At 37.8% G+C, this 24,937-nt stretch overlaps 1 protein-coding gene across 5 annotated transcripts in view; it reads left to right on the forward strand.

Annotated features, from left to right (window-relative positions):
• Nucleotides 1-24,937, forward strand: part of LOC127431760 (dnaJ homolog subfamily C member 13-like) — an 80,274-nt gene that overhangs the window by 14,008 nt on the left and 41,329 nt on the right. For all 5 annotated transcript variants that reach the window (XM_051682291.1, XM_051682288.1, XM_051682289.1 and 2 more), the window contains exons 3-6: nucleotides 19,209-19,284; nucleotides 20,109-20,258; nucleotides 20,732-20,773; nucleotides 21,438-21,638. In XM_051682291.1, coding sequence (XP_051538251.1) covers nucleotides 19,209-19,284; nucleotides 20,109-20,258; nucleotides 20,732-20,773; nucleotides 21,438-21,638 — 469 coding nt within the window. The remainder of the gene's footprint in view (nucleotides 1-19,208; nucleotides 19,285-20,108; nucleotides 20,259-20,731; nucleotides 20,774-21,437; nucleotides 21,639-24,937) is intronic.

Genomic DNA, 24,937 nt, shown 5'->3' on the forward strand with positions numbered 1-24,937 from the left:
TCGATTGATATATGAACGCAGCATGGACCAAAGACGTCTAAACGGACCAATAGGAAGTAATTTGCCTTTAATACTGACCCCAAGCATACCTGGTTCTTCTCATCATAGGAGCTATGTTGCCCATTACAGTTCGGTACAGGCGTCGGAACCGCCGTCAGCCGTCCTTGCAACATATCTTCGTTTGTGTGTGCAGCGCAGGAATTCCTGCTGCTGTTTTGACTCCTTTACACATTTTATTAGCTCTTTGTTTGTTTTCAGCTGGTAAAAATACCACCATATATACATATATAAATCTAATGAGCGCATTTTGCCCAGCAGCCAGCATTGTTTTGGATGTTCGGCAAGTTCCGTCGCAAAATATACGTCATAAAAGCTGTCCAATCAGGTTGTGACTTTTTACTTATGCCTTTTGTTTCGTATCTTTAGGTTCGGTGTTAAAAATGCCAGTGTGAACGCTAACCGAACCAGGACTAAATGTATAAATTTCTTTTTTGGTTCGGACCAAGAGAACCAAACTACAAGTGTAAACACACCCTTAGTGATGGGTCCACAATGGCTAAATACACACAGCCTTATAGGAAATCTCCTGTTTGCTTCTGCTATGGTTCTGCTCCTGTATACTGGATATGGACTGCTGCCAAAGCTTTAATTTCTGGCAGATGTTGAGTAAATTATGCATCAATTGTTTGACATGATTGGCTGGATTTGTCAGGAATAAATGGTTAAGTTGTAGAGCTCGTCTACTCTTGGTCCTAAGAGCCGTACACTAACCGTCTGTTGGATATTGCGTACAAAAATGGCATGAACTAGCATAAAACGGTGAGCTTTAATCTGATTGGTTGGCGTTATGCAAATTCCGGGATTCAGGGTGCACAGCTTTTAATCTTTCTGTCAGAAAACAAAGTCATGTTCGCAAGTTACTGAATTTGAAATTTACCAGGTCGATGGCATAATTTTCTTTTTTTTTTTTTTATATATATATCCAAGAATATTAATTGAGGCACTTGGTTGCAAGTAAAAGAGATAAGCACACCTGCATACTTTACTTTGCTCTGAGGGTTATATCTAATGTCAGAATATTTAGTAAAAAAAAAAAAAAAAAATAGTAGAGCTGTCAAAATTAACGCTTTAATGCATGCAATTATTTAGAATGTTTAATGCCTTAATATTTATTTAACACAAATAACACATTTACCAATTTGACATAGGCTACATCTCCGAAAACGAAACCTGAAATTATTGGTAAAAACTGAAACTAAACTAAAATACTTTCTCATAATTCCAAAACTAACTAAAATAAAAAATGATTCATTTTTGTTTTTGTTATACTAGGGTGAATATGGGCAAAGTGGGACACTTTTCTTTCTTGACACTTTGAATTATGATCTAAACGACAGATAACCTAAGATTGTACCTTTGAAGATTATACCTTTGCTTACAATGTCTTCTACTTTTGTCAAAAGCAAAAATGAAGAAAAATTCAATACTGGGATGTAGAACCTTTGAAGACCCTCTTTTGACCAAATCCCAGGTGAGTTTAAGCAGTACTGGTAAAGTGGGACAGACGAAAAATGATTCTTTAGAAAATATCTACATCTATTTGTAATAATTTTTATATTTTCATGTACACTTTCACATAACATTAAGTTAACGTATACATTTTTATAACCTTAACAAGATTTCTGTCATTTTCTTTACTATTGCTTTTCCCACCATTGATCATAAAATGAGTTCTGCCACACATCCCAAAGTAAAATCATCAATTTAAAACCTCAAAAAGATAAAGGGATAGTTGACCCTAAAATGAAAATTCTCTTATCATTTATTCACCTTCATGACATTCCAGATGTGTATGACTTTCTTTCTTCCGCTGAACACAATCTAATATTTCAGCTCTGTTGGTCCTCACAATGCAAGTGAACAGGGTCCAAAACTCTGATGCTCCAAAAAGCACAAAGGCAGCATAAAAGTTATCCATAAGTGGTTTAAGACATTAATTAATGTCTGCTGAAGTGATCTAATCAGTTTTAGGTGAGAACAGACCAAAATATAACTCCTTTTTCACTGTACATCTTGCAGTTGCAGTCTACAGGACCGATCATTATTTCAAGCTCGATTACACTTACTAGTACAGTCCGCAGAGTGCTAGATGACACTGGGAAATATCATCAAGCTTGAAATCATGATTGCCAAGGCGACAGCTTATATCAAAATTTACAATTATAAAAAAAAAAGGACTTAAATATTGATCTGTTTCTCACCCACACCTATCATATCGCTTCTGAAGACATGGATTTAACCACTGGGGTCTTATTGATTACTTTTATGCTGTCTTTATGTGCTTTTTGGAGCTTCAAAGTTCTCCCATTGACTTGCATTGTGAGGACTTACAGAGCTGAGATATTTTTCTAAAAATCTTCATTTGTGTTCAGCAGAAGAAAGTAAGTCACGCACATCTGGGATGGCGTGAGGTTGAGTAAATGATGAGAGAATTTTCATTTTTGGGTGAACAATACCTTTGATTTGTTACTCCCCAAAGATTAGTTTAGTAATGATTTATAATCATTTAATGAAATACATATGGATATAATGTGGATCAAGCTTAAATGTATTTTGTCACTTGCCCATATTCACCCTATGTTATAAAATTTGCAACATTTACAATCCATATTAAACATGAAAATGCCACAAGACTGCCCAGAGAAACGTAATGATGTTAAATTACACCAGTAAACCCTCAGCTTTGGCAGCCATAACAAATACTAAAACTAAAATAAAAACTAACTAAACTGACATTAAAAAACACTGAGAAAATGAAAACTAAACTATATTTTTTATGACAAATTGAATATAAAATAGAAACAAAAACTAAATTGAAAATCCAAAACTGTAATAACACTGCTTTGCAGTACTCTGTAGGGCGCAATTGAATTACCATCAAGTCTTAACTTTTACCAAAACGCCAATTCGTATGTAGTATTATTATGTGGACAGTGTCAGCGCTAAAACCAGAACAATACATCTGCAGTCCTTTTATGCGGAGTTCAAAGCGGCGCTTGACGTTGGTGTTGATGCCCTGATGCAAATCATGAATCAGCTTCACTATAGCAAAAGTGGATAGCCAGATTCTGCTGACCGATTAATATCATGGAGATTTAACGTGCGTTGCAATGAATACACAACCTATGGGGACTAGTTCTTGCAATTAGTTGTTACTTGAATTGGTACTATTTTAATGCATTTTTATCTTTATACTATAGAAGGCTTTGTTTGGAAAATGTCAATAAAACATTATTGTTGCATATTGTTTTGTTTTCTTTCCTAAAAAGGAAATAAATGCATTTTGACAGCAAAATATAGTAAGTATATATAGAGTCAAATTTCAGCACTTTTAAAATCAAAATGAAAAATTATGCGATTTAAACATTTTTAGTTGACTGACAGCACAAAAAAAAAAAGCCAACAGTGGTTTCTCACTTTACATATCGATCAGATAACCCCTTCCTGTCTAAATGGGCAGAATAAACTGCAAAGCTGACCACACTTTATGCCAATTGTCAAAAGTCTGACAGTACTAGACTCAACCTTAACCTAAGCTTATCTAACCCTGAAAACACAGCAAACCTGTTGAATCCAACATGATCGTATGGGAAATCGTCATGTTGCTTCAGAATATCCATGTAGCCTGAAATCAACCCCATTCTGCTGAATAACTGACACCCATCCCCAAACTGACATTTTTGCATCAATTCTAATGTGATTTGCTGTGGCACTCATAACACGTTGTGTGAGGAGCCTTCGAGACATGGGTTCTGGTCCCATGGTAAACTGGAAGTAACCACCTTCACATCAACAATGGTGAGCATGATCCTGAATTTGCATTTTCGCTCTAAAACGGGTCGGCAACCTATGGCACTCGTGCCAGCATTGGCATGTGGAGGGGTAATCACTGGCCCATTCAGCTGATGAAAACATGCTAAATCAAGATGTAGATTGGAATGCAGATGTGAAAAACTTATACAGTTAAAGTAAGAAGTTTACATACACTTAGGTTGAAGTCATTAAAACTCATTTTTTAACTACTCCACAGATTTCATATTAGCAAACTATAGTTTTGGCAAGTCGTTTAGGACATCTACTTTGTGCATGACACGAGTAAGTTTTCCAACAATTGTTTACAGACAGATTGTTTCACTTTTAATTGACTATATCACAGTTCCAGTGGGTCACAAGTTTACATACACTAAGTTAACTGTGCCTTTAAACAGCTTGGAAAATTCCACAAAATGATGTCAAGCCTTTAGACAATTAGCTTGTGATAATGTACTGAATTGCAGGTGTACCTGTGGATGTATTTTAAGGCCTACCTTCAAACTCAGTGCCTCTTTGCTTGACATCATGTAAAAATCAAAAGAAATGAGCCAAGACCTCAGAAAAAAAAAATTGTGGACCTCCACAAGTCTGCTTCATCCTTGGGAGCGATTTCCAAATGTCTGAAGGTACCACGTTCATCTGAACAAACAATAGTATGCAAGTATAAACACCAGGGACCATGCAGCCATCATACCGCTCAGGAAGGAGACGAATTCTGCCATTGACCAGGACAATAAAAGAATGACACTCCATGTCAAAAAGGTTGCCGATCTCTGCTCTAAAATTAAATTTTTACTCCACCAATGGTAAGGTTTAGAGTTGAGGTTTGGGTTAGGTGGAAGAGTTAATAAAATAAGCATTCAGCATTTTAACTGTATAACATCATTTACAGATAAAAATACAACTCACTTTTGATGCCACACTGTGGACATTTCCTCTGGAAACTGGAGCTAACAAGTGCCCAAACGTTCAACGACACTTCCAGCTTCGTCCACTGGGGGCATTGGTTCAAATTTCGGTAAGCACAGAGCTATTTCAGCAGCAGAACTTTCGAACTATTGATGTCGAATTCCCGGTGCGATCAGTCTGGTTAAATAATTTAGTATCTTATCTAGGTTTGTTGCACGCATACTTTGAAGTCCATCTACAAAATGAAATGACAACATAAATCACTAATAAGTAGTCAGGATTTGGTGGCATTAACTTGCCACTATTTGAAAAGAATAGTTGGTTGGGGGGAGGTTTTTAGATATCAGTTTCCTGATAAAAGAAAAGAAGTGAATGTGTCACAGATGTCGAAACAAAAATAGAGGCCAGAATTGAAAGCAAAGCGAGAACAGACACTTCCACCAGTGGGCAAATATGCCTTCCCATGTAGTCAGACAGCCCCTGGCCATCACAACTTCTAGAGCCATCAATCAGCTGGGCTGTTTACAGCTGGTGCTTTGTTATATTTATATATATTTGTTATATAGTACTGCACTATACTCTGCGTTAAAAAAGCTAGACGCAGTGCAATAGGTTGAACATAATGCAAGTGTCTCGAGAGGCGTTTTAAAAGTTGAACTTTTAACTTGACACTGCATCTTAAACATGCGGTGCTGCTGTGGAAGACGATGAAAAAACAGCGAGACGCTGCACAACAGTCAAAGATGTCCATCTAGTGCTTGTTACACAAAACAATTAAAAACAGACTGTTACAAAAACCATTTCGGTGTGAACGGCCCCTAAGACTGAAATTTCATTCCATGTCACATTTATCAACCTAAATATTTGATGATTGCATGAGCATGTGACATAACAAGCCTGTAGTCTTTATGATGACTTTTGTACATAAACCTGTCCCCTCGTATGTTGTCTCGGATGTAGACTTTGACCTGGATTTTTCATCGCACTGCAGAGATGTTTAAAGAGATTTTTTTAGCTATGTTTTTCACTTTTGGAGCTAACCGATTACATCATCCACTGTCCTGCGGGTGGGCAGGTGGGTCCTCTGGCCAGTGTAATTCAGAGATATGCCAAGAATTAGTCCTCTTGAGCGATGATCTCATTCATGTGTTCAAAGCGTGTGTTATCACTTCAGCTGAGTTGATGATTAAGCTATTGGAAAATTTCAACACTCAGCTGAGACCAAAGAACTGCTCAATTTAGATGTTTATCCATTGTCTTTCATTCGTTTCATTCAAAATACTAGTTGATTAAAGCTCTCAAGGTTAGAAGTACTGCCTACATTTTTAAAATGGTATATGACAACATATTATGTAATGATGAACATTTCAAACAGTAGAATGCTACGTTGTTGTCACATGACATCAACTCCTTACACATTTAATTCAGTGAGTGGAGACATTTTTTTGTGTGTCTCTGTAAAGATGTCTCTCTTGGCTGTCTGAAAATGAGTCAAGAACATGTTTGAAATTATGGTTGATATTAATTCTGATTCATTCTTCACTCTGGCAAAGGGAAGGCAAATTCGATTGCATTGAGGGATTCAGTAGAAATAGTAGTATGTTATTATGCTATTCTGAACATAACCTATGTCATTTTTTTTTTTCTTAAAATAATGTGGCTAAGTCTTGGGACTCGCATACAGTTGTGCTCAAAATTTTGCATACCCTTGGAGAATTGGTAATATATGTACCATTTTTAAAGAAAACATGAGTGAGCAGGCAAAACACATTTCTTTTATTTGTTATGGGATTCATATTCAACTGTAGGTTATAACAGAATGGCACAATCATAAAACAAAATATAGCAACAAAGAAAAAAATGAAATGACCCCTGTTCAAAAGTCTGCATACCCTTAGTTCTTAATACTGTGTATTGCCCCCTTTAGCATCAATGACAGCGTGCAGTCTTTTGTAATAGTTGTCTATGAGGCCCCAAATTCCATAAGCCCACCAATCAGCAATCATATGGTGACATGCCAATCAGCTAATCAACTTAAAACACCTGCAAAGGTTTCCTGAGCCTTCAAAATGGTCTCTCAGTTTGGTTCACTAGGCTACACAATCATGGGGAAGACTGCTGATCTGACAGTTGTCCAGAAGACAATCATTGACACCCTTCACAAGGAGGGTAAGCCACAAACATTCATTGCCAAAGAAGCTGGCTGTTCACAGAGTGCTGTATCCAAGCATGTTAACAGAAAGTTGAGTGGAAGGAAAAAGTGTGGAAGAAAAAGATGCACAACCAACCGAGAGAACCGCAGCCTTATGATTGTCAAGCAAAATCGATTCAAGAATTTGGGTGAACTTCACAAGGAATGGACTGAGGCTGGGGTCAAGGCATCAAGAGCCACCACACACAGACGTGTCAAGGAATTTGGCTACAGTTGTAGTATTCCTCTTGTTAAACTACTCCTGAACCACAGACAACGTCAGAGGCGTCTTACCTGGGCTAAGGAGAAGAAGAACTGGACTGTTGCCCAGTGGTCCAAAGTCCTCTTTTCAGATGAGAGCAAGTTTTGTATTTCATTTGGAAACCAAGGTCCTAGAGTCTGGAGGAAGGGTGGAGAAGCTCATAGCCCAAGTTGCTTGAAGTCCAGTGTTAAGTTTCCACAGTCTGTGATGATTTGGGGTGCAATGTCATCTGCTGGTGTTGGTCCATTGTGTTTTTTGAAAACTAAATCACTGCACCCGTTTACCAAGTAATTTTGGAGCACTTCATGCTTCCTTCTGCTGACCAGCTTTTTAAAGATGCTGATTTCATTTTCCAGCAGGATTTGGCACCTGCCCACACTGCCAAAAGCACCAAAAGTTGGTCAAATGACCACGGTGTTGGTGTGCTTGACTGGCCAGCAAACTCACCAGACCTGAACCCCATAGAGAATCTATGGGGTATTGTCAAGAGGAAAATGAGAAACAAGAGACCAAAAAATGCAGATGAGCTGAAGGCCACTGTCAAAGAAACCTGGGCTTCCATACCACCTTAGCAGTGCCGCAAACTGATCACCTCCATGCCACGCCGAATTGAGGCAGTAATTAAAGCAAAAGGAGCCCCTACCAAGTATTGAGTACATATACAGTAAATGAACATACTTTCCAGAAGGCCAACAATTCACTAAAAATGTTTTTTTTATTGGTCTTATGATGTATTCTAATTTTTTGAGATAGTGAATTGGTGGGTTTTTGTTCAATGTGAGCCAAAATCATCACAATTAAAAGAACCAAAGACTTAAACTACTTCAGTCTGTGTGCATTGAATTTATTTAATACACGAGTTTCACAATTTGAGTTGAATTACTGAAATAAATGAACTTTTCCACGACATTCTAATTTATTGAGATGAACCTGTAATTGCTATTTAAAAAGCCACAGGTGTGGGAAATTAACCTTTAATTGCCATTTAAACCTGTGTGTGTCATCTTGTGTGTCTGTAACAAGGCCAAACATTCAAGGTTATGTAAACTTTTGATCAGGGCCATTTGGGTGATTTCTGTTATCATTATGATTTAAAAAGGAGCCAAACAACTATGTGATAATAAATGGCTTCATATGATCACTATCTTTAAATAAAAGATTAATGATCATGATCATTAAAAAGATGCATGATCAGTCATATTTTCAAAATCAATGCCAAAATTTCACAATTTCTGCCAGGGTATGCAAACTTTTGAGCACAACTGTATAAAGCAGAATATAATACTGAAAAGTCTGAAGAGCTTTTTTTTTTTTATCAAATAAGAAGATCTAGTTGGGTCAAGCTATGTGGTATGGTTGTAATTTGTATTTGTGTGTTATGTACTTGTTCACGGGAAGATATTAAAAGCCAGAGACAATGAATTATTAACCAGTCTTGTGACTGGTCTCATAGAGCCTGTATTGCACTGCAGAGAGACAAAAGAAATGCAGACCGGAAAAAGAGGAGTTGCTTTTATTTGGAGATAATGACTATGTTCAGGATAGCATACTACCATACTGCTTTCACTTTATCTGCAGTATGCAGTATGTACACATTGTGCAGTATGTGAATTTTATGTAAACATGGGCTGCGACCGAATTTGCATACTGTCCAGAGTATATACTGCATTTTATGAAGAACGTACTTCTGGGTTGTTAAAAAGTATGGTCTTTAGGTTTGCGGGTGAGTAGAATGAATACGTTACTTGACATACTTATCCAGGAACGTGGATTGTCCAGTGACCCGAAATATATGACGTAGTAACAACAACCGTGGAAAATTTGTACTCTTAACTCTAACGCCTACTGTTACTGAATACTGAGGATTCGGGCATCCTACCACATCGACATACTGCTTTTGGCATACTATACAGTAGGGAAGTATGCATATTCAGATGCATTTTCCATAGAATATACATATGACACACTACATTATCCGAAATTAACAGTGTACAACAGAGTAGGGGTGGGTAAAAATATAGATTTTCCAATGCATCGCGATCTTCATTTGAACGATATTGATTCTTAAATCCCAAGATCAATCTTTTACTCTATGCGCAACTCCCAGTGAGAGGAAATCACTCGCATTTGCAATAACCCTTGAATAAATTTCATGCTATGTGACTTAAATGTACATATTTAAATGTACGTAAATGTACGTAAAGTTTATATTCAGCAGCGAGATCCTTTCACTGCGTATTGAGATTAAAAGTTGTAAGGTGTATTGCGTGTCGAAGGACGAGATCCACGCAATCAATTTGCAATTGAATAATGTCTCTTTTAATACCCTTTTTGTTCTTTATAGTCAGTTGTTGATCAAAAACAGCAAAAAATAAACATTTAATTCTAATCATGCATGTCACAGATGAGATAAAGCAATTCGAGTCTCTCTCGTTAACATACGCTCATCTACAGGCGCTCTTTACAGAAATGCCGGTTTTGTTAAAGAGACAGTACCAGTTTTAGCATGTGTTCAACAAATCAGTGTAAATACTTGTAAATAGTACAAATCATGCAATTTAACAATAAACGTAACAATTATATATGAAATATAGTATTTTTTTTTATTGATTGAATACATGGATTTGTTAATTTTGAAAAATCCAAAATGTGACAAATGATGAAAAACTAATAAAATGTATTTAGTAAAACTTATATTCATTTACACAATACATTTTCATAATGTACCTAGTTAGAAAGTCCCCTGTATAAGTAACAGTATTAACTGGGAGTGAATTTCTTTCATATGTAAGCAGAAGGGACATTATAACAGAAATAATCCCATATGAATTGATATCGAATCGAAATCGAATCGGGAAATCTGTATCAATACCCAGCCCTATAACAGAGCACACCACACTGAGAACTGTAACGCATAATGCAATGCACATGTCCTGACCTTCCATTTCCAGTGTGATGAATGAACTAAAGTAACTAAGCCACGATTTTTAACTTAACTCATTATTTGATTGGACTGTGCCAAAAGTCATATTTTTTTTCAAAGTAAAATTGGATAAAAAATTCAGAATTGCTAACTGTATTTATTTCTGTGATAATTGGATCAAATTAAATATGCACATCATGAGGTCATTTGACAACAATGTAGCCTACTACTGTTTGAAATGTTAGTTGCATAAATGTTTCATATACTTTTAAAAAAAAAGTTAGGCAGTATTTAGTGTATACTATGCAGTATGAAGTGAGCAGCATACTAGTATTCCATTCCGAAAATAGCTTTACTTTGAAATAAACACACTGTACAGTCACGAGTACTATTGTGTGTGCTAGTACCATCTAACAGTTGCCTTCTTTATATTTGCTAACTGTGAACTGAAATATGTCATTATTGCTATCTTTTCACACTTGTCTCCTAAAAAGCTTCCTGCATGTTTTGTGTGATTGTATGTCAGCACGCACTGTTTAGCAGATGAGATGGTGTTGAAAACTTTCCATCCTCTCACAAACAGATGATTTGCAAAGGACACTCTTTTTTTTTTTCCCGATTAACATTTTTTTATTGATTCGTAGATAAAACACAGAAAAACACAACATTTATAGATTGAATCAACATTTAACCCCCACTAATATCCCTTCCCCTCCCCAATCACCAACCCCACCCTGACCCCCAAAGAACACCCCTGTGGTCATACATAAGAGTACACACACAAGAATCCACAGCCCCTCCATGAGAGTCCCCCAAATACGCTAAATAACTGCCCCATTTCCTATCAAGCAAATCCCAAATCCCCAACCTTCTACATGACACCTCCTCAAAAGCTGCCACACTCCCCATCTCCGCACACCACTCCCGAAATTAGGGCGCTCCAGACGACTTCCATCCCCTTAAGATAAGCTGTCTGCCTATCATAACATTGGTCAGAAACCAATTTTTTGTGTTTATCCCCCATATTGATGACCGCCCCATCGCCCAAAATACAGAGTCTGGGGCAAAATGAAATTTGAGTGCCCAATACGTCACACACAAAACTCTGAACCTTAAAACAAAATTCTTGGATCTTAACACACCACCAAAAAACATGGGTTGTGTCTCCATCTTCTGATTGGCATCGCCAGCAGGTGGGTGTGTCTTTAAGACCAAGCCTATACAATCTAGAGGGGGTCCAATAGAATCTATGTAAAATCTTGAATTGCATATGGCGCACCCTTGCATCCCTAGATACAGACTTGACGTTTTTTAGAATCCTAGCCCACACTCCCTCCTCCAAAACCAAGTTTCAATCTTTCTCCCATAATTTCTTGATAGAAGCTCTGTCCCCCAGACTCTGAATTAGCAGGGAGTAATACACTGATGCCTCATGACCTTTTCCGAAAGCAGTAATCACCACTCCCAGAGTATCTGCTGCTTTAGGAGGGTGTATACCCTGGGGGTTTGCTACTCCCAGAAATAGTACAGAGGCGCAGCTGTAAATACCTAAAGAACTAAGATCTGGGAATCCCAAAATGTTGAACCAAATTTTCAAAGGATCTCAACATTCCACTCTCATATAGGTCACCGAGCGTATTAACCTCCCTCACAATCCACTCAGACCAGCAGAAAAGGGACTTATTAATACATGATTTTGGGTTCAGCCATACGCTTAAGGCAACATTTAAATAAATGTCAGAATTAAACACTCTGGACACTTTTGTCCATACCGAGTGCAAAATGCAAGATAACGGGGTGTAATTTAACTTCTTCAATTAGTTTGATAGGCTTTGCAATGGCGAAATAGGGACAAGAACTTCCTGTTCAATACAAAACCAGGGAGGGGCTCTCTCAGGTGGAAGCGACCAATGAGCCTGAGACCGAAAGCATAATAATAAAATAAAATCTTGGGTAGGCCTAGCCCACATTTGTCAATCGGCCAGTGTAACTTATTGAAATGTAATTTGGGACGCTTACCATTCCAAATGAAGGACTTCCTATGCTATCAAATTGCTTGAAATACGAGAGGGGTACATCTATAGGGAGAGACTGCAGCAAGTAATTGAATTTTGGAATACAATTCATTTTAATAACATTAACTTTCCCGATCATAGATGAATGCAATGAAGCCCACCTGTCCACATTGCTCAAAGCATTTTATTAAGGGGTCAAAATTAACTCTAACTAAATCACACAATTTTGCTGGGAATAAAATGCCCAGATACTTAATGCCCTGTTTGGGCCACTGCAAGATGCCTGTCTGAAAAGCTGTCGCTGGGCAGTATGCTGTCAGAGCCAAAGCTTCGGATTTATACCAACTGACTCTGTATCCTGAGAACTTAGAAAAGGAATGAATAATTCTGTGGAGGCAAGGCATAGATCTAGTGGTGTCGGAGACGAATAATAAAATATCATCTGCGTAAACAAACGATTTTGCGCCATACCTCCCGCCACCACCCCTGGAAAATCATCTTCCTTTCTTATCGCGGCTGATAATGGTTCCAGGGCAAGACAGAACAATAATGGGGAAAGAGTAAAATAATCTGAAATGAATCCATTTGTTTGTACCGCCACTATGGGGTGTCTTAATCCATCCAATAAAACTATTCCCAAACCCGTATATTTCCAAAATCTTAAAATAGTCCCATTCTATCATTTCAAATGCCTTTTTGGTGTCAAGTGAGATGGCAGTAGCCGGAGTCTGATCATTCGCCACTGATCACATATGCCTAATGTTATCAGAAGAGCTGCGGCCCGAATAAACCCCAACTGGTCTATATGTATATGAGATGTCATAACTTAATCGGTTAGCCAGAATTTTTGACAATATTTTTACATCTAGCTGGATTAGGGAAATTGGATAGTAACTTTTACACTTGGATCTTTGTCCTTTTTAAGAATCAGACTGATCTGGGCTTGCATCATGGTTGGCAGAAGCTTTCCATTCTTCAATGATTCCATATAAACTTCTAACAAAAGTGGAGCCAGTTCTGTAGCATAAGATCTAAAAAATTTAGCAGCAAAGCCATCTGGCCCTGGAGCCTTGCCTATAGGCAAGGACTTAATTACCTTGCCAGGCTCCTCCAAGTTTATCTCAGAATCAAGATAATTTTTTTGCTCAGTCTTCAGTTTAGGGAGTTCTAATGGTTTTACAAAATTTATAATATCTTCATCAGTAGACAAAGATATGGAACTATACAGATCAAGATAGAATTCTATAAAAGCATTATTAATATCAATGGCCGAGGTAAATATTTTACCACCAGCAGATTTCACTGAGAGAATGGTAGAAAAAGACTCTCTCTGCTTTATATATCTAGCCAAAAGCTTCCCTGCTTTGACACCCGACTCAAAGTATGACTGTCTTGCCCTGAATAGCCAAAACTCCATATTATATCTGTATTTCAATCAGGTCAATTCTCTGACGCCATTAGACGACATTCGGCACTTCAGCTCTGCCTCGGCACTTTTAATATTCCCTTCCAACTCCACGAGTTCTCGTGCTTTGGATTTTTTGGTGAATGAGGCATACTGTATGATCTGACCCCTAAGAACCACCTTAAGTGCCTCCCAAGCCATGCCCATAGAGGATACCGAGGACCAGTTGGTCTCCATATAAACACTGATTTCAGTCTTTAACATTTGTTGGAATTCAGGATTTTGCAAAAGGGATACATTAAAGCACCAACTATATGATTTCTTTTTCTCTGTATGTGGCAACATCTGTAAACTCATCAGGGCATGATCTGAGACTAAGATGTTTCCAATTGAGCAATCAACAACAGATGAAATGAGGGACTTAGATATAAAATATATATATTCTAGAATAAATCTTATGGACTGATGAAAAAAAATGTATAGTCTCTACCAGATGGGTTCAAAAGTCTCCAAATATCTGTAAGACCAAGATTTTACACATCCTGTGAAGCGTCAATGTTGCTTTAGGGGGCTTACACACATTTGCTTCACTATGATCAAGGACAGAGTCCATCAATAGATTAAAGTCTCCTCCCAATATTATATCATAAGGGGTGCCAGCAGCTTGCAACATCCCTTCAAGATCTATAAAAAAGCCCTGATCATCAGCGTTAGGTGCCAAAATATTAGCCAAAATCAACATTTGCCCCTGAATTTCTGCTAAAACAATAATGACTCTTCCTAATTTATCTTTAATCTGTTTGAGATATTTGAATTGTAGATGCTTACTTATCAGTGTAATGACTCTCCTGCTCTTACTTGAGCCAGCACTAAAGAAAACATGTCCACCCCATATCTTCCCAAATTTTTTCAGCTTCCTGCGGGGAAAGATGCATTTCTTGAAGAAACACTATATCATATTTCTTACATTTAAGAAAAGAAATAACCCTCCTTCTATTTATGGGGTGCCCCAACCCATTCACATTCCACGTGGAGAGAGACAATCCACTCATATTAACATTTGACATTTTGACATATTAGAAAAAATTGATTGTGTGTCAAAAATAAAACCACCACATTCCAACATTAGTGTAGCAATCAAACCCCAAACTTCCCCCCAAACAAACAGAAAAAAGAAAAACATTTGCGTTAACCCCGCACATGACAGCGTCAACTGGAGTCCATCCCTCTAAACTCAAACAGTCCATGTACGCCTACGAGAGCCCCCGCGACAACTCTGCTGTCGGATTGCTCAAGTCTGGTGTTTCTATACAAATTTTGTGAGAGAGAATTACACAACAGAAGATAATCTATAAAACAAACTCCAGCCAATAGGCAGAATAAACACACAGAACTGTGCCGAAGGTGTGTTCCTTCACAAAACAAGCTCCAGCCACTAGCAGAACCAGCAAAAAATAAATAAAAAAAAATAAAAATAACAGTCTCCTCGGGCAGTCAAACGAATGTTCAGTGAGCTGGCCCATTTGACTGAGTGCAACAAATGACCCAATCACTCCAATGTCCTGCAGAAAATACTCCACAAAACAAACTCCAACCAATAGGAAGCATAAGCACAAAGAACATGCAGATTCATCCACAACACTGTCCCAAAGGAGTGTTACTTCACAATACAAACTCAAGCCGCTAGGCGGAACCAGCACAAAAAGAAACAAAAAAGGCACTCAGTTTCCTTAGATGGTCAAGTGAATGTTCAGTGAGTCAGGCTCACTTGGCTGCAACGCAAGTACCACAAAATAACTTACTCAGCCCATTGACTTTATGAAGGACATGGCTTGCTGGGGACATGTAAATATTTTGCGGCCATCCTTAGCATCTATTCTCAATTTGGCCGGGAACATCAGTGCAAAAGTGACCTTCCATTGATGTAAGAGTTTCTTGCATTCCTTGAATCGATCACATTTCTCACTTGTCGAATTCGCAAAGTCTGGGAACAAGAAAATGCTGTTGTTCTTCCAAGAAAGCCTTCATTTACTCCTTGCCTCGTGTAACATGAGATCTTTATCGGATGGTCTCAGAAATTTGGCCAGAATTGATCGGGGCCTCTCTCCCTCAGCGGATCGCCGAGCTGGAACCCTGTGAGCTCGCTCGATTTCCAGCTTATGGCCTGTTATGTCAAGCAGACTCTGAAATTGCCCGTCCAGGAATTTAACCATATTTAACCCGACCTTCTTCGTCCTCAGGAATTCCAACAATTCAGATGTTATTACGCCGGTTACGGTTCTTCAAATCTTCCAGCTTCTCCCAGATGTGCTCCAAATCCACCTTGGTCGCTAGCAGATTAGCAGCTTATTGACTCCGATAACTCCAGATAATCGAACCGTTTCTCGACACCCCCCACTCTTGTAACCATCTCAGTGAATTTCGTCTCCATGGCAGTGATCGATTGACATATTACATCAAGATCTTCCAAGTCAGCAATGACCTTCGTCAACATTGCCGACATGTTCATCAATTCTTGCTGATTTTCATTTACCGGCCAAATCAGCTCTCGGGCTTGCGGCCTGCTGCTCGGGGGCATCAGCTTTAGCACATAAGTGTCTTTTAATGTCTCCAGAGCCCGAGGGTTTTGAATTCTTTGACATATTGTCTTCCTAGAACAGTTAAGAATCAGGGTGTATCGAATCTCACCGGTTTATGGCACAAAAAGTATTAAAACCAGCAAAGTGCACAGAGCTCGCCGTTCACACGTCTGAACCTCGCATGGCACCATGCGACTCAAGTACGCTCTCTTAACGTCAATACAAAGACATAATGCCACACTCTCTAAATGAACCCAGGATAAACAGCCTGCTTAATTTTAAAGACATACACAGTATCTTCTATCTGTCTGTGCTGGGCTAAACCCCAACAATCATTATCTGCAGAATAAGCTACTTTCTGTTCATTTTATTTAGTTAAATCTCTCATTAATATTTTCTAGTTGTGGTAGTATTGTGGTAGCAAGGACATTACCAAGACATCTATTTGATGTGTGTTTTCATTTGAAAGATTTACATATGTAAATTTACTCCTAAAAGATGCTTATTAAATGTTTGTACAAAGAATTGTGATGCTTAAAATAGAAAGCAATGCTTTTCAGATTAAGTGCTTTACAGATATATGTGGGCTTGCTGAAGTTACTTGTGTGAAGTTTTTGTAGTATGTATGCATGTTTAATTAATTAGATGAGACATTTAGAATTGCTGACTTTGCAAGTTACTCTGTTACAAAACTACAATATACTAGGTAATATTTCCACTTCTCCATTTTTTTTTCTCTTTTGTTCTAAGCAAATGCAACATCTTGGTCAATGCACATTGCACTCCCTTCCAGTTAAACTAGTGTTGCCTGTTAAGCTGTTATGCTTTTGTTTCACTCAGTGTTCCATTCATGGTGGATAATAACATTATAATAATGATGAGTATGTTTGTGGGCGGAAAGAGCTTTTTGAAGCTGTCTTTTGTTTCTGTTAGGTGTTTCTGGAGAATTCTGTGATGCAGTTTTTTTTTTTTTTTTTTATGCATCTCTATCAGATGTCAATACTGAAGTTGACATTTCATATTAAATAATATTTAATATTTACTCCTCATGCTTAATGAAAAAATGTATGCAAGTACATTCATTTAAACCCAATGATGTTTTGGTAATGACAGAGTTACAGTGTATTTGATACACATTTTGTCCGTAAAGATTGGAGCTAATTTGTTTGGAGAGCAAGTTCTCTCTAAACATTCTGTCTCAGACTCAAATAGGCATAGTCTTGTCTCCTTATACTCTCCTGTGCTCTTCTCAGCTCGACATACTCCTTTCCATTCCTCCTCCGTTTATGCAGCACAGTTGTGTGTGAATGATGATTCAGGTCTTCTGGGGTTAGAGGAAGATGCTGGGGATTGCAGCTATATCCATATGTCAGATCAATATAATCCAATGAACACTTACTGAAAAAGACTCTCTATTTTCCACTATGGACTCCTTTCGCATTCTACGTTGATGCTTTTCTGCTATATTTGGCAGCGCATATTTAGCAAACTTATATTATCAATTATTAGTTGTGAAAGTTGAAAACATTATTCCTTGAGTTATATTATCCAGAAACATTAAAAAAAAAAAAATTTTAAATGTGAAAAGGCAAAACAATACAGCAAAACAAATGGTTGTTTGTTCATTGAACTTCAAGAGCGAATTAACTAAATGCAAAAATGGGCCAATTTTGATTGGTCGATCCCAATTCACACCATCCGTGTGTGTCTACAATCATAGTACGTTGAAAATAATCTGAAGTTGAAAAACAAATGTATTAAAGGTCAGTTAAGCCCAATGTAAACTTCGGTTTTAACGCGAATGCTCCCCTTCTACATACAGTCGAACGCGAGCATGTCAAAGTTTACTTCATTTTACTGTGCGCACATACACAGGCACATTGCATACGACTGTTTTGAGATACAGGACTATTTCTCCTCCGAAGTTTAGAAACATAAAGAAGTCTTTATATTCCTTCAGAATCGAGCTATACAAATGCAGGTAACACATGTTCTTGACGTTGACATCAACTGTTGTTTCCACATTTGTCTCCTGTTGTTTACCGGCAATTACATCATCTCACGCTTCTTCGTTACTGCAGCGTCTCAAATGTGAGTGTTGCCACCTTGTGGAACCTCTAATTAGTGTCAGCGGACCAAAAATTTTTGGGAACCCCTGAATTATAAGATAACATCTGGAAACTTTAACCAGACATCCTGAGACTCCATCCTGGACTAATGAAAGCGAACGTAATTAGCTCAGCTGTTCCTCTATCAGAAAAAGAAAAAAGAAATGTTTAGAATCAGAAAGGAGCTCACAGCTATAGTCCTTCTCTTTGATGTCTTTATAGGCACACAAAGCCTTTATTCACAGACAAACATTCTCCAAGAACATAAACATCTCCCTTGAAATCACCATACTTTTGGGAGTGAGGAGAGATTAGAATAGAACATGCATTCCTCCCTCCAAGACTAAGATGATCAAGGTTTCTGATAGAGGATACACAGCCGCAAAACTCCTAAGGACAAGTAGAGACAAAAGTGAGACATAGAGAGAAAGTGGAATGAAGGAGATGCTTAGCACAAACAGGTTAGAAAGCAAAAGCATTCACGTCCTAAGGCCTTCAAAGCAAAGGAAAAGTTTCTCGTTCATTTCTCTCCTTTTATTCACCCATTTCTCTCTCTCTTACTGTGAGGCCGCACACATGCGCACACAATCCATTATTCATTTCAGCCCTCTTTGTGTGTCAACACTGAGATTTATTCATAGTGACATCAGCGCTGAGGTTGTTTCTAAATCAACCTTCTCTCATTTTGCCTCTCTTTATCGTTTTCACTTCTGGGGGGACAATTTTTGGACACTTGGGTCTATACTTGCTGGCCCATCTAAAGTTATAACAAGGTTTTGATTCCTTCTTGCCTTATTCTGTAAGATAATAGTAAATGGATAAGATGTCTGGTTAGTTCTGATAAACCTTTTTTATTTTTGAAATAAACAAGTATGCCATATACCAAAGAAAAATAATTCACCATAGTGTTTTATTGAAAATGTGTGTCTTTGTGTTTCCTCAGGTACAAGCGTGTTTTCTCAGTGGGGACTCATGGCATCACTACATACAATCCCACCACACTAGAAGTTACAAACCAGGTACTTCATCTTTCCATCTGTGTGATTTCAGTAGTTAAATATGCAGTATTTGACCAACAGTGGAGGTAGAAAATGTGCAGAGGACAGTGTTTTTTATTACCATTGAGAGCAGGACCTGTTTTACAGTTTCACTGATATAACGTTGGCCTTCAAGACATGAAGATGAACCCATTGATTTTCAATGTGATAATGCACAGTAAAAATAGGATTTCTAAGGAAAAAATGCACTAAAGTACACATTAGCGTACATTGTGTTTAACAGGGTGGCATTTCACGATAAATCATTAAAATTTTAGAAATGGCATATCGGATGAAACTTGAGACTATAATTTTTGACTTAATCAGGTTTCAATGTAAAAACTTAATTAGGTTTACTACCAGATGTTTTGTTGGCTTTTCTCCCAAAGACAAACTCCGCTGTGATCGGCGCCATGTTGTTTGGTCACATGACTCGTTCTGCGAAATTTGAACCCTTTACTGAATGCCCAGGGTCTCCAGAACTGAGATCAGTCAGTTTAATAAAATCAAATTATGCGTTGCGTATTGCGAAGCCAATATACAACATCCACACATGTGTACATGGGGTCACACAAGGATAATAGAATAGAATAATATTATAGCTCACTTTTCACAATTCATTCAAATCCTGATGGAAAAAATCAAGTCCCACCCACATTATTTCCTGCTGAATATTGTATTTCACTCTGAAATGCATCACATTAAGGAAGTTAAATGTCTTGCGAATGTTGTTTCATGTCTGTAAACATTAAACATTTTATAAATATTGTGTCTGTCTCTCCCTGTTTGTTCACTCTTCATTCTAGTGGCCTTACGGGGATATTTGTGGCGTTGCTCCGGTGGGTAAAGGCCAGGGCACAGAGTTTAACCTTACTTTCCGGAAAGGCAGTGGCAAAAAGTCAGAAACTCTAAAGTTTTCCACTGAGCATCGCACAGAGCTGCTAACAGAAGCACTGGTAAAACTTCTCTCCTTTTGTTCTCTTCTCTCATTTTATCTCCTCTGTATTGAATTAACAACCAAAGTCATCAACTTATTTGGACCCACTTTATATTAGATGTCTTTAACTACTTTGTCCTTAAGCATTTAATACAATGTACATACGTGTTGTTGCATTGTACATGCATTTAAATTACCTGCATTTAATTACGTGTTAACCTTACCCCTAATACTAAACCTAGCATCAACACTTACCCTAACCCCTAACCCTACCTGTACTCTTTAATTTACCTCTACCCCAACCTCAGCAGAAACATGTGAATTTTGTGTGAATTATACAGAACAATATGTAGTTGCACAATAAATGCATTGTATTGTATGTATTTTAATTTGAGAATGAGTCCCACTTTACTAAGTGGTTGCAACACACTGACCCAGACTGTCTATATAATTTGTGATCTTTTCTGACACTTCCCACTTTCTGCTCCACAGAGATTCAGAACAGACTTCTCAGAGGGAAAAATCACCGGAAGAGTGAGTATGACCTGGGGAAATGTTCTGAAATATAGCTGTTCACACAGAAATTCAAATGTGAATGGTTTTATTACAAACATCCCAACCTACTAAACATTCATCGCTTACAGGAGACATATTGTTAACTTGTGTAACATTTTATTGTCCATTTATGTCCACTCATAAGATTAGTCAAGTTTTCTTGCACCAAAAACAGTTGTAATTTAGTATTACATTACCATTTTCTGACCCATGGAATTAAATGAGCTGTTTTTGCTACTGTACCTTAGACTTTTTATGTGTACAGTCTTATGACTGGCTAACCGCATACCAATTTAGTTCACAATGTCAGTCATCAGAGCAGGCCAAGTTGCACAATACTAAATAGGCATTGATATGTAAAAGTGAGTGGTCATATGTTTATGGTTGTGATATCGCTACCATGATGTTTTTTTTTTTATTAACTTATTTTTGCATCTTAGTTTCTATTACTGGTCTGAGGGGACTGGGGAAGGACTTTTCTGTTTCAGAGTTAGATAATGTATAGATAATATACCCAAATCTTATTTTAAAAATGCAAGGGAAAGTGTTTTAACTTAATTTAACTTACTGGTTACATGCTTTTATTCACATTGGTATTTTGATCAGTACTAATCCGGATGTTTGGCTGGTCATGTTTCCTCAGCGCTATAACTGCTTTAAGCATCACTGGAGTGACACGCGGAAGACTGTGTGTTTAGAAGTGACGCCAGGGGGCATCGATCAGATTGACCCCCAAACCAACCGGGTCATCTGTTCCTACGACTACCGCTGCGTCGAGGGCTTTGCCGAGATCACTGACTACCAGGGTGGCTTCTGCATCCTCTATGGAGGCTTTGGCAGACTGGTGTGTGTTTGTGTACAGTCCTTTAAAAAGGAATTAACTTTGTAAATGCATGCTGCAATGTCATTATCTTAATCAGTATTTTTGTCTTGCTTTAAGAAGTTTATTTTTCTTACCCCATTGGCAAATAATTATTTTTTTTTAGTTTTAAGCATAAATCCAAAACATTTAGAGAGGTTTATGCTTCAAACTAAAAAAAGTTCCCACTGTGAATTTTGTTGGGGAACTGCATTTCTGTTCAAACTGGCTACATTTGTTAGGGGAATAAAAAGTACAGTGCTGTGGAAATGTATTTGCCCCCATCCTGATTTCTTCTGTTTTTGTGTATTTTTCATACTAAATTGTTTTAGATCTTCAAACGAGACATAACAAAAAACAAAGGCAACCTGAGTAAACACAAAATACGGTTTTCAGATATATATATGTTTTTATTGAATCAAAAAAGTTATCCAACACCTATATCACCTATGTGAAAAACTAACTGCCTTCTTAAACTTAATAGCTGGTTGTGCCACCTTCAGCAGCAACAATTGCAACCAGACACTTCCGATAACTGGAGATCAGTCTTTCACAATGCTGTGGTAGAATTTTGGCCCACCATTTGCAGAACTGCTTTAGTTCAGCCACATTGGAGTGTTTTCAGGCATGAACTGCCCATTTAAGGTCCTGCCACATTATCTCAATCAAGTTCAAGTCAGGACTTTGACTAGACCACTCCAGAACTTAAATTTTACTGTTTTTGAGCCATTCAGAGGTGGACTTACTCTTATGCTTTGGATCATTGTCTTGCTGCATAATCCAGTTGCGCTTGAGCTTCAACTCACGGACTGATGACCAGACGTTCTCCTTTAGGATTTTCTGGTAGAGAGCAGAATTCATGTTTCCTTCAATTATTGGAAGTCGCACTGGCCCTGAAGCAGCAAAACATCCCCACATCATCACATTACCACCACCATGCTTGACCACAGGTATGATGTTCTTTTTGTGGAATTCTGTGTTTGATTTATGCCAGATGTAACGGGACCCCTGTCTTCCAAACAGTTCCACTTTCGACTCATCAGTCCACAGAACATTATCCCAAAAGCTTTGAGGATCATCAAGGTGTGTTTTGGCAAAATTCAGATGAGCCTTACATGTTCTTCTGGATTAGCAGTGGTTTTCACCTCGCCACTCTTCCATGGGTGGTATTTTTGCCCAGTGTCTTTCTGATAGTAGAGTCATGAACAGTGACCTTTATTGATGCGAGAGAGGCCTGCAGTTCCTTGGATGTTGTCCTTGGCTTTTTTGTGACTTCCTGGATGAGTTGTTGCTGCACTCTTGGAGGCATTTTGGAAGGTCAGCCACTTCTGGGAAGGTTCACTACTGTGCCAAGTTGTCTCCATTTGGAGATAATGACTCTCACTGTGGTTCTTTGGAGTCGCAGAGCCTTTAAAATAGCTTTGTAACCCTTCCCAGACTGATGTATTTCAGTCAACTTTTTCCTCATCATTTCTAGAATTTCTTTCGAACTTGGCATAGCGTGCTACTGGGTGAGACCTTTTAGCTAACTTCATGCTGCTGAAAAAGTTCTATTTATGTGTTGATTTGATTGAACAGGGCTGGCAGTAATCAGGCCTGGGTGTGTCTAGTCCAGTTGGTCCCCATTATTAATCCAGTTTCATTTGGAGATTTAGTAACTAAGGGCAAATACTTATTCACACAGGCCCAGTTTGTATTGGATACCTTTTTTGCTTCATTAAATAACATTATCATTTAAAAACTGTATTTTGTGTTTACTCAGATTGCCTTTGTTTTATGTTAGATTTTGTTTAAAATTTTGAAACAATTTAGTACAAGATATACACAAAAAGAAAAAAATCAGGAAATCAGGCAAATACTTTTCCACAGCACTGTATTTCTATCTTTTCTCCACTGAATGGAATATGAAAGCTTTGTGGGTTCTGCACATAAATGCGTGGGATCTTCTGCATCTGTGGTTGTGTAATGTTGACCATCATGTGTGGCCAGAACACATTCACGCAACAGATCGACAGATGCACATGGGAATCCACGGGCAACTGATCCACAAAAGCACGCAACAGATCAACACGTGGTCAGTTTAGAAATCCACGCACCATAAGAATGCACAAATATACGAGTTTCTTTGCTCAGAATACCGTCGACAAGTACATAAGTGTATGTGTAATTTAATGCACAAATAAATGCTGAGCCGTTTGTATTGGTATTCTTCTTTGAGAAAGTCTGTTCTACAGTCTTGACATACACTCACATGCAGTGCTGGGGGCGTGGTTTAGCGTGGCTGACAGCAAATGCCCATTCGTTAAAATGATGGGTAATATACAGTAGATTTGGCTATTTTATATATATATATATATATATATATATATATATATATATATATATATATATAATGTAATCTCTATAACCTGAAAATAAGTGTTTCAGGTTTTTATTTATAATAAAATTATATTTTTTATCCATGATGGCAAAGCCCCATTTTCATCTGCCATTGCTCCAGTCTACTAAGAAAATAATGTGTCACATAATCCTTAAGAAATCATTTATTATGGGGGCCTGGGTAGCTCAGCGAGTACTGACGCTGACTACCACCCCTGGAGTCACGAGTTCAAATCCAGGGTGTGCTGAGTGACTCCAGCCAGGTCTCCTAAGCAACCAAATTGGTCCGGTTGCTAGGGAGGGTAGAGTCACATGGCAAGGATTTTTGGATGAACAAAGTTTGAAGGATACATCATTTATTTTAAAATAAATAGTCAATTGGAACATTACAAATGCTGTTACTGTAATTATTTTCAATCAGTTTTATGCATCCTCGGGGAACAAGCCATCCCAACCCAACCAAAAATAGAGTCCCCACAGTGAATCTCAGCCATTTCCACCACTATGTCTTATTATCCTACACATTCACTTCTCAAGTAAATTTATCTTGTTTTAATGGATTATTCTGGGTTTAAAACAAGTTGAGCTTAAACGACAGCTTTTGTTGCGTAATGTTGATTACTAAAAAAAAATATTTCCACTTGTCCCTCCTTTAAAAAAATAAAAATAAATAAGAGGCAAAAAATCAGACACTTACAATGGAAGTGAATGGGGCCATTCCGTAAACATTTAAATACTCATTGTTTTAAAAGTGTAGCCACAAGACATAAATAATATGCATGTTAACCTAGTGTGATCATGATGCCATGATGACGTAGTGCTGTAAACTCTTAAACCCTAAAACTACCATAAAAATGACTATTTAAACATCTTTACAGCTCAAATAATAAAAAAAGTTTTAACTG

The sequence above is a fragment of the Myxocyprinus asiaticus genome, chromosome 41 (assembly GCF_019703515.2).
Source record: "Myxocyprinus asiaticus isolate MX2 ecotype Aquarium Trade chromosome 41, UBuf_Myxa_2, whole genome shotgun sequence".
NCBI classification, from domain to species: domain Eukaryota; kingdom Metazoa; phylum Chordata; class Actinopteri; order Cypriniformes; family Catostomidae; genus Myxocyprinus; species Myxocyprinus asiaticus.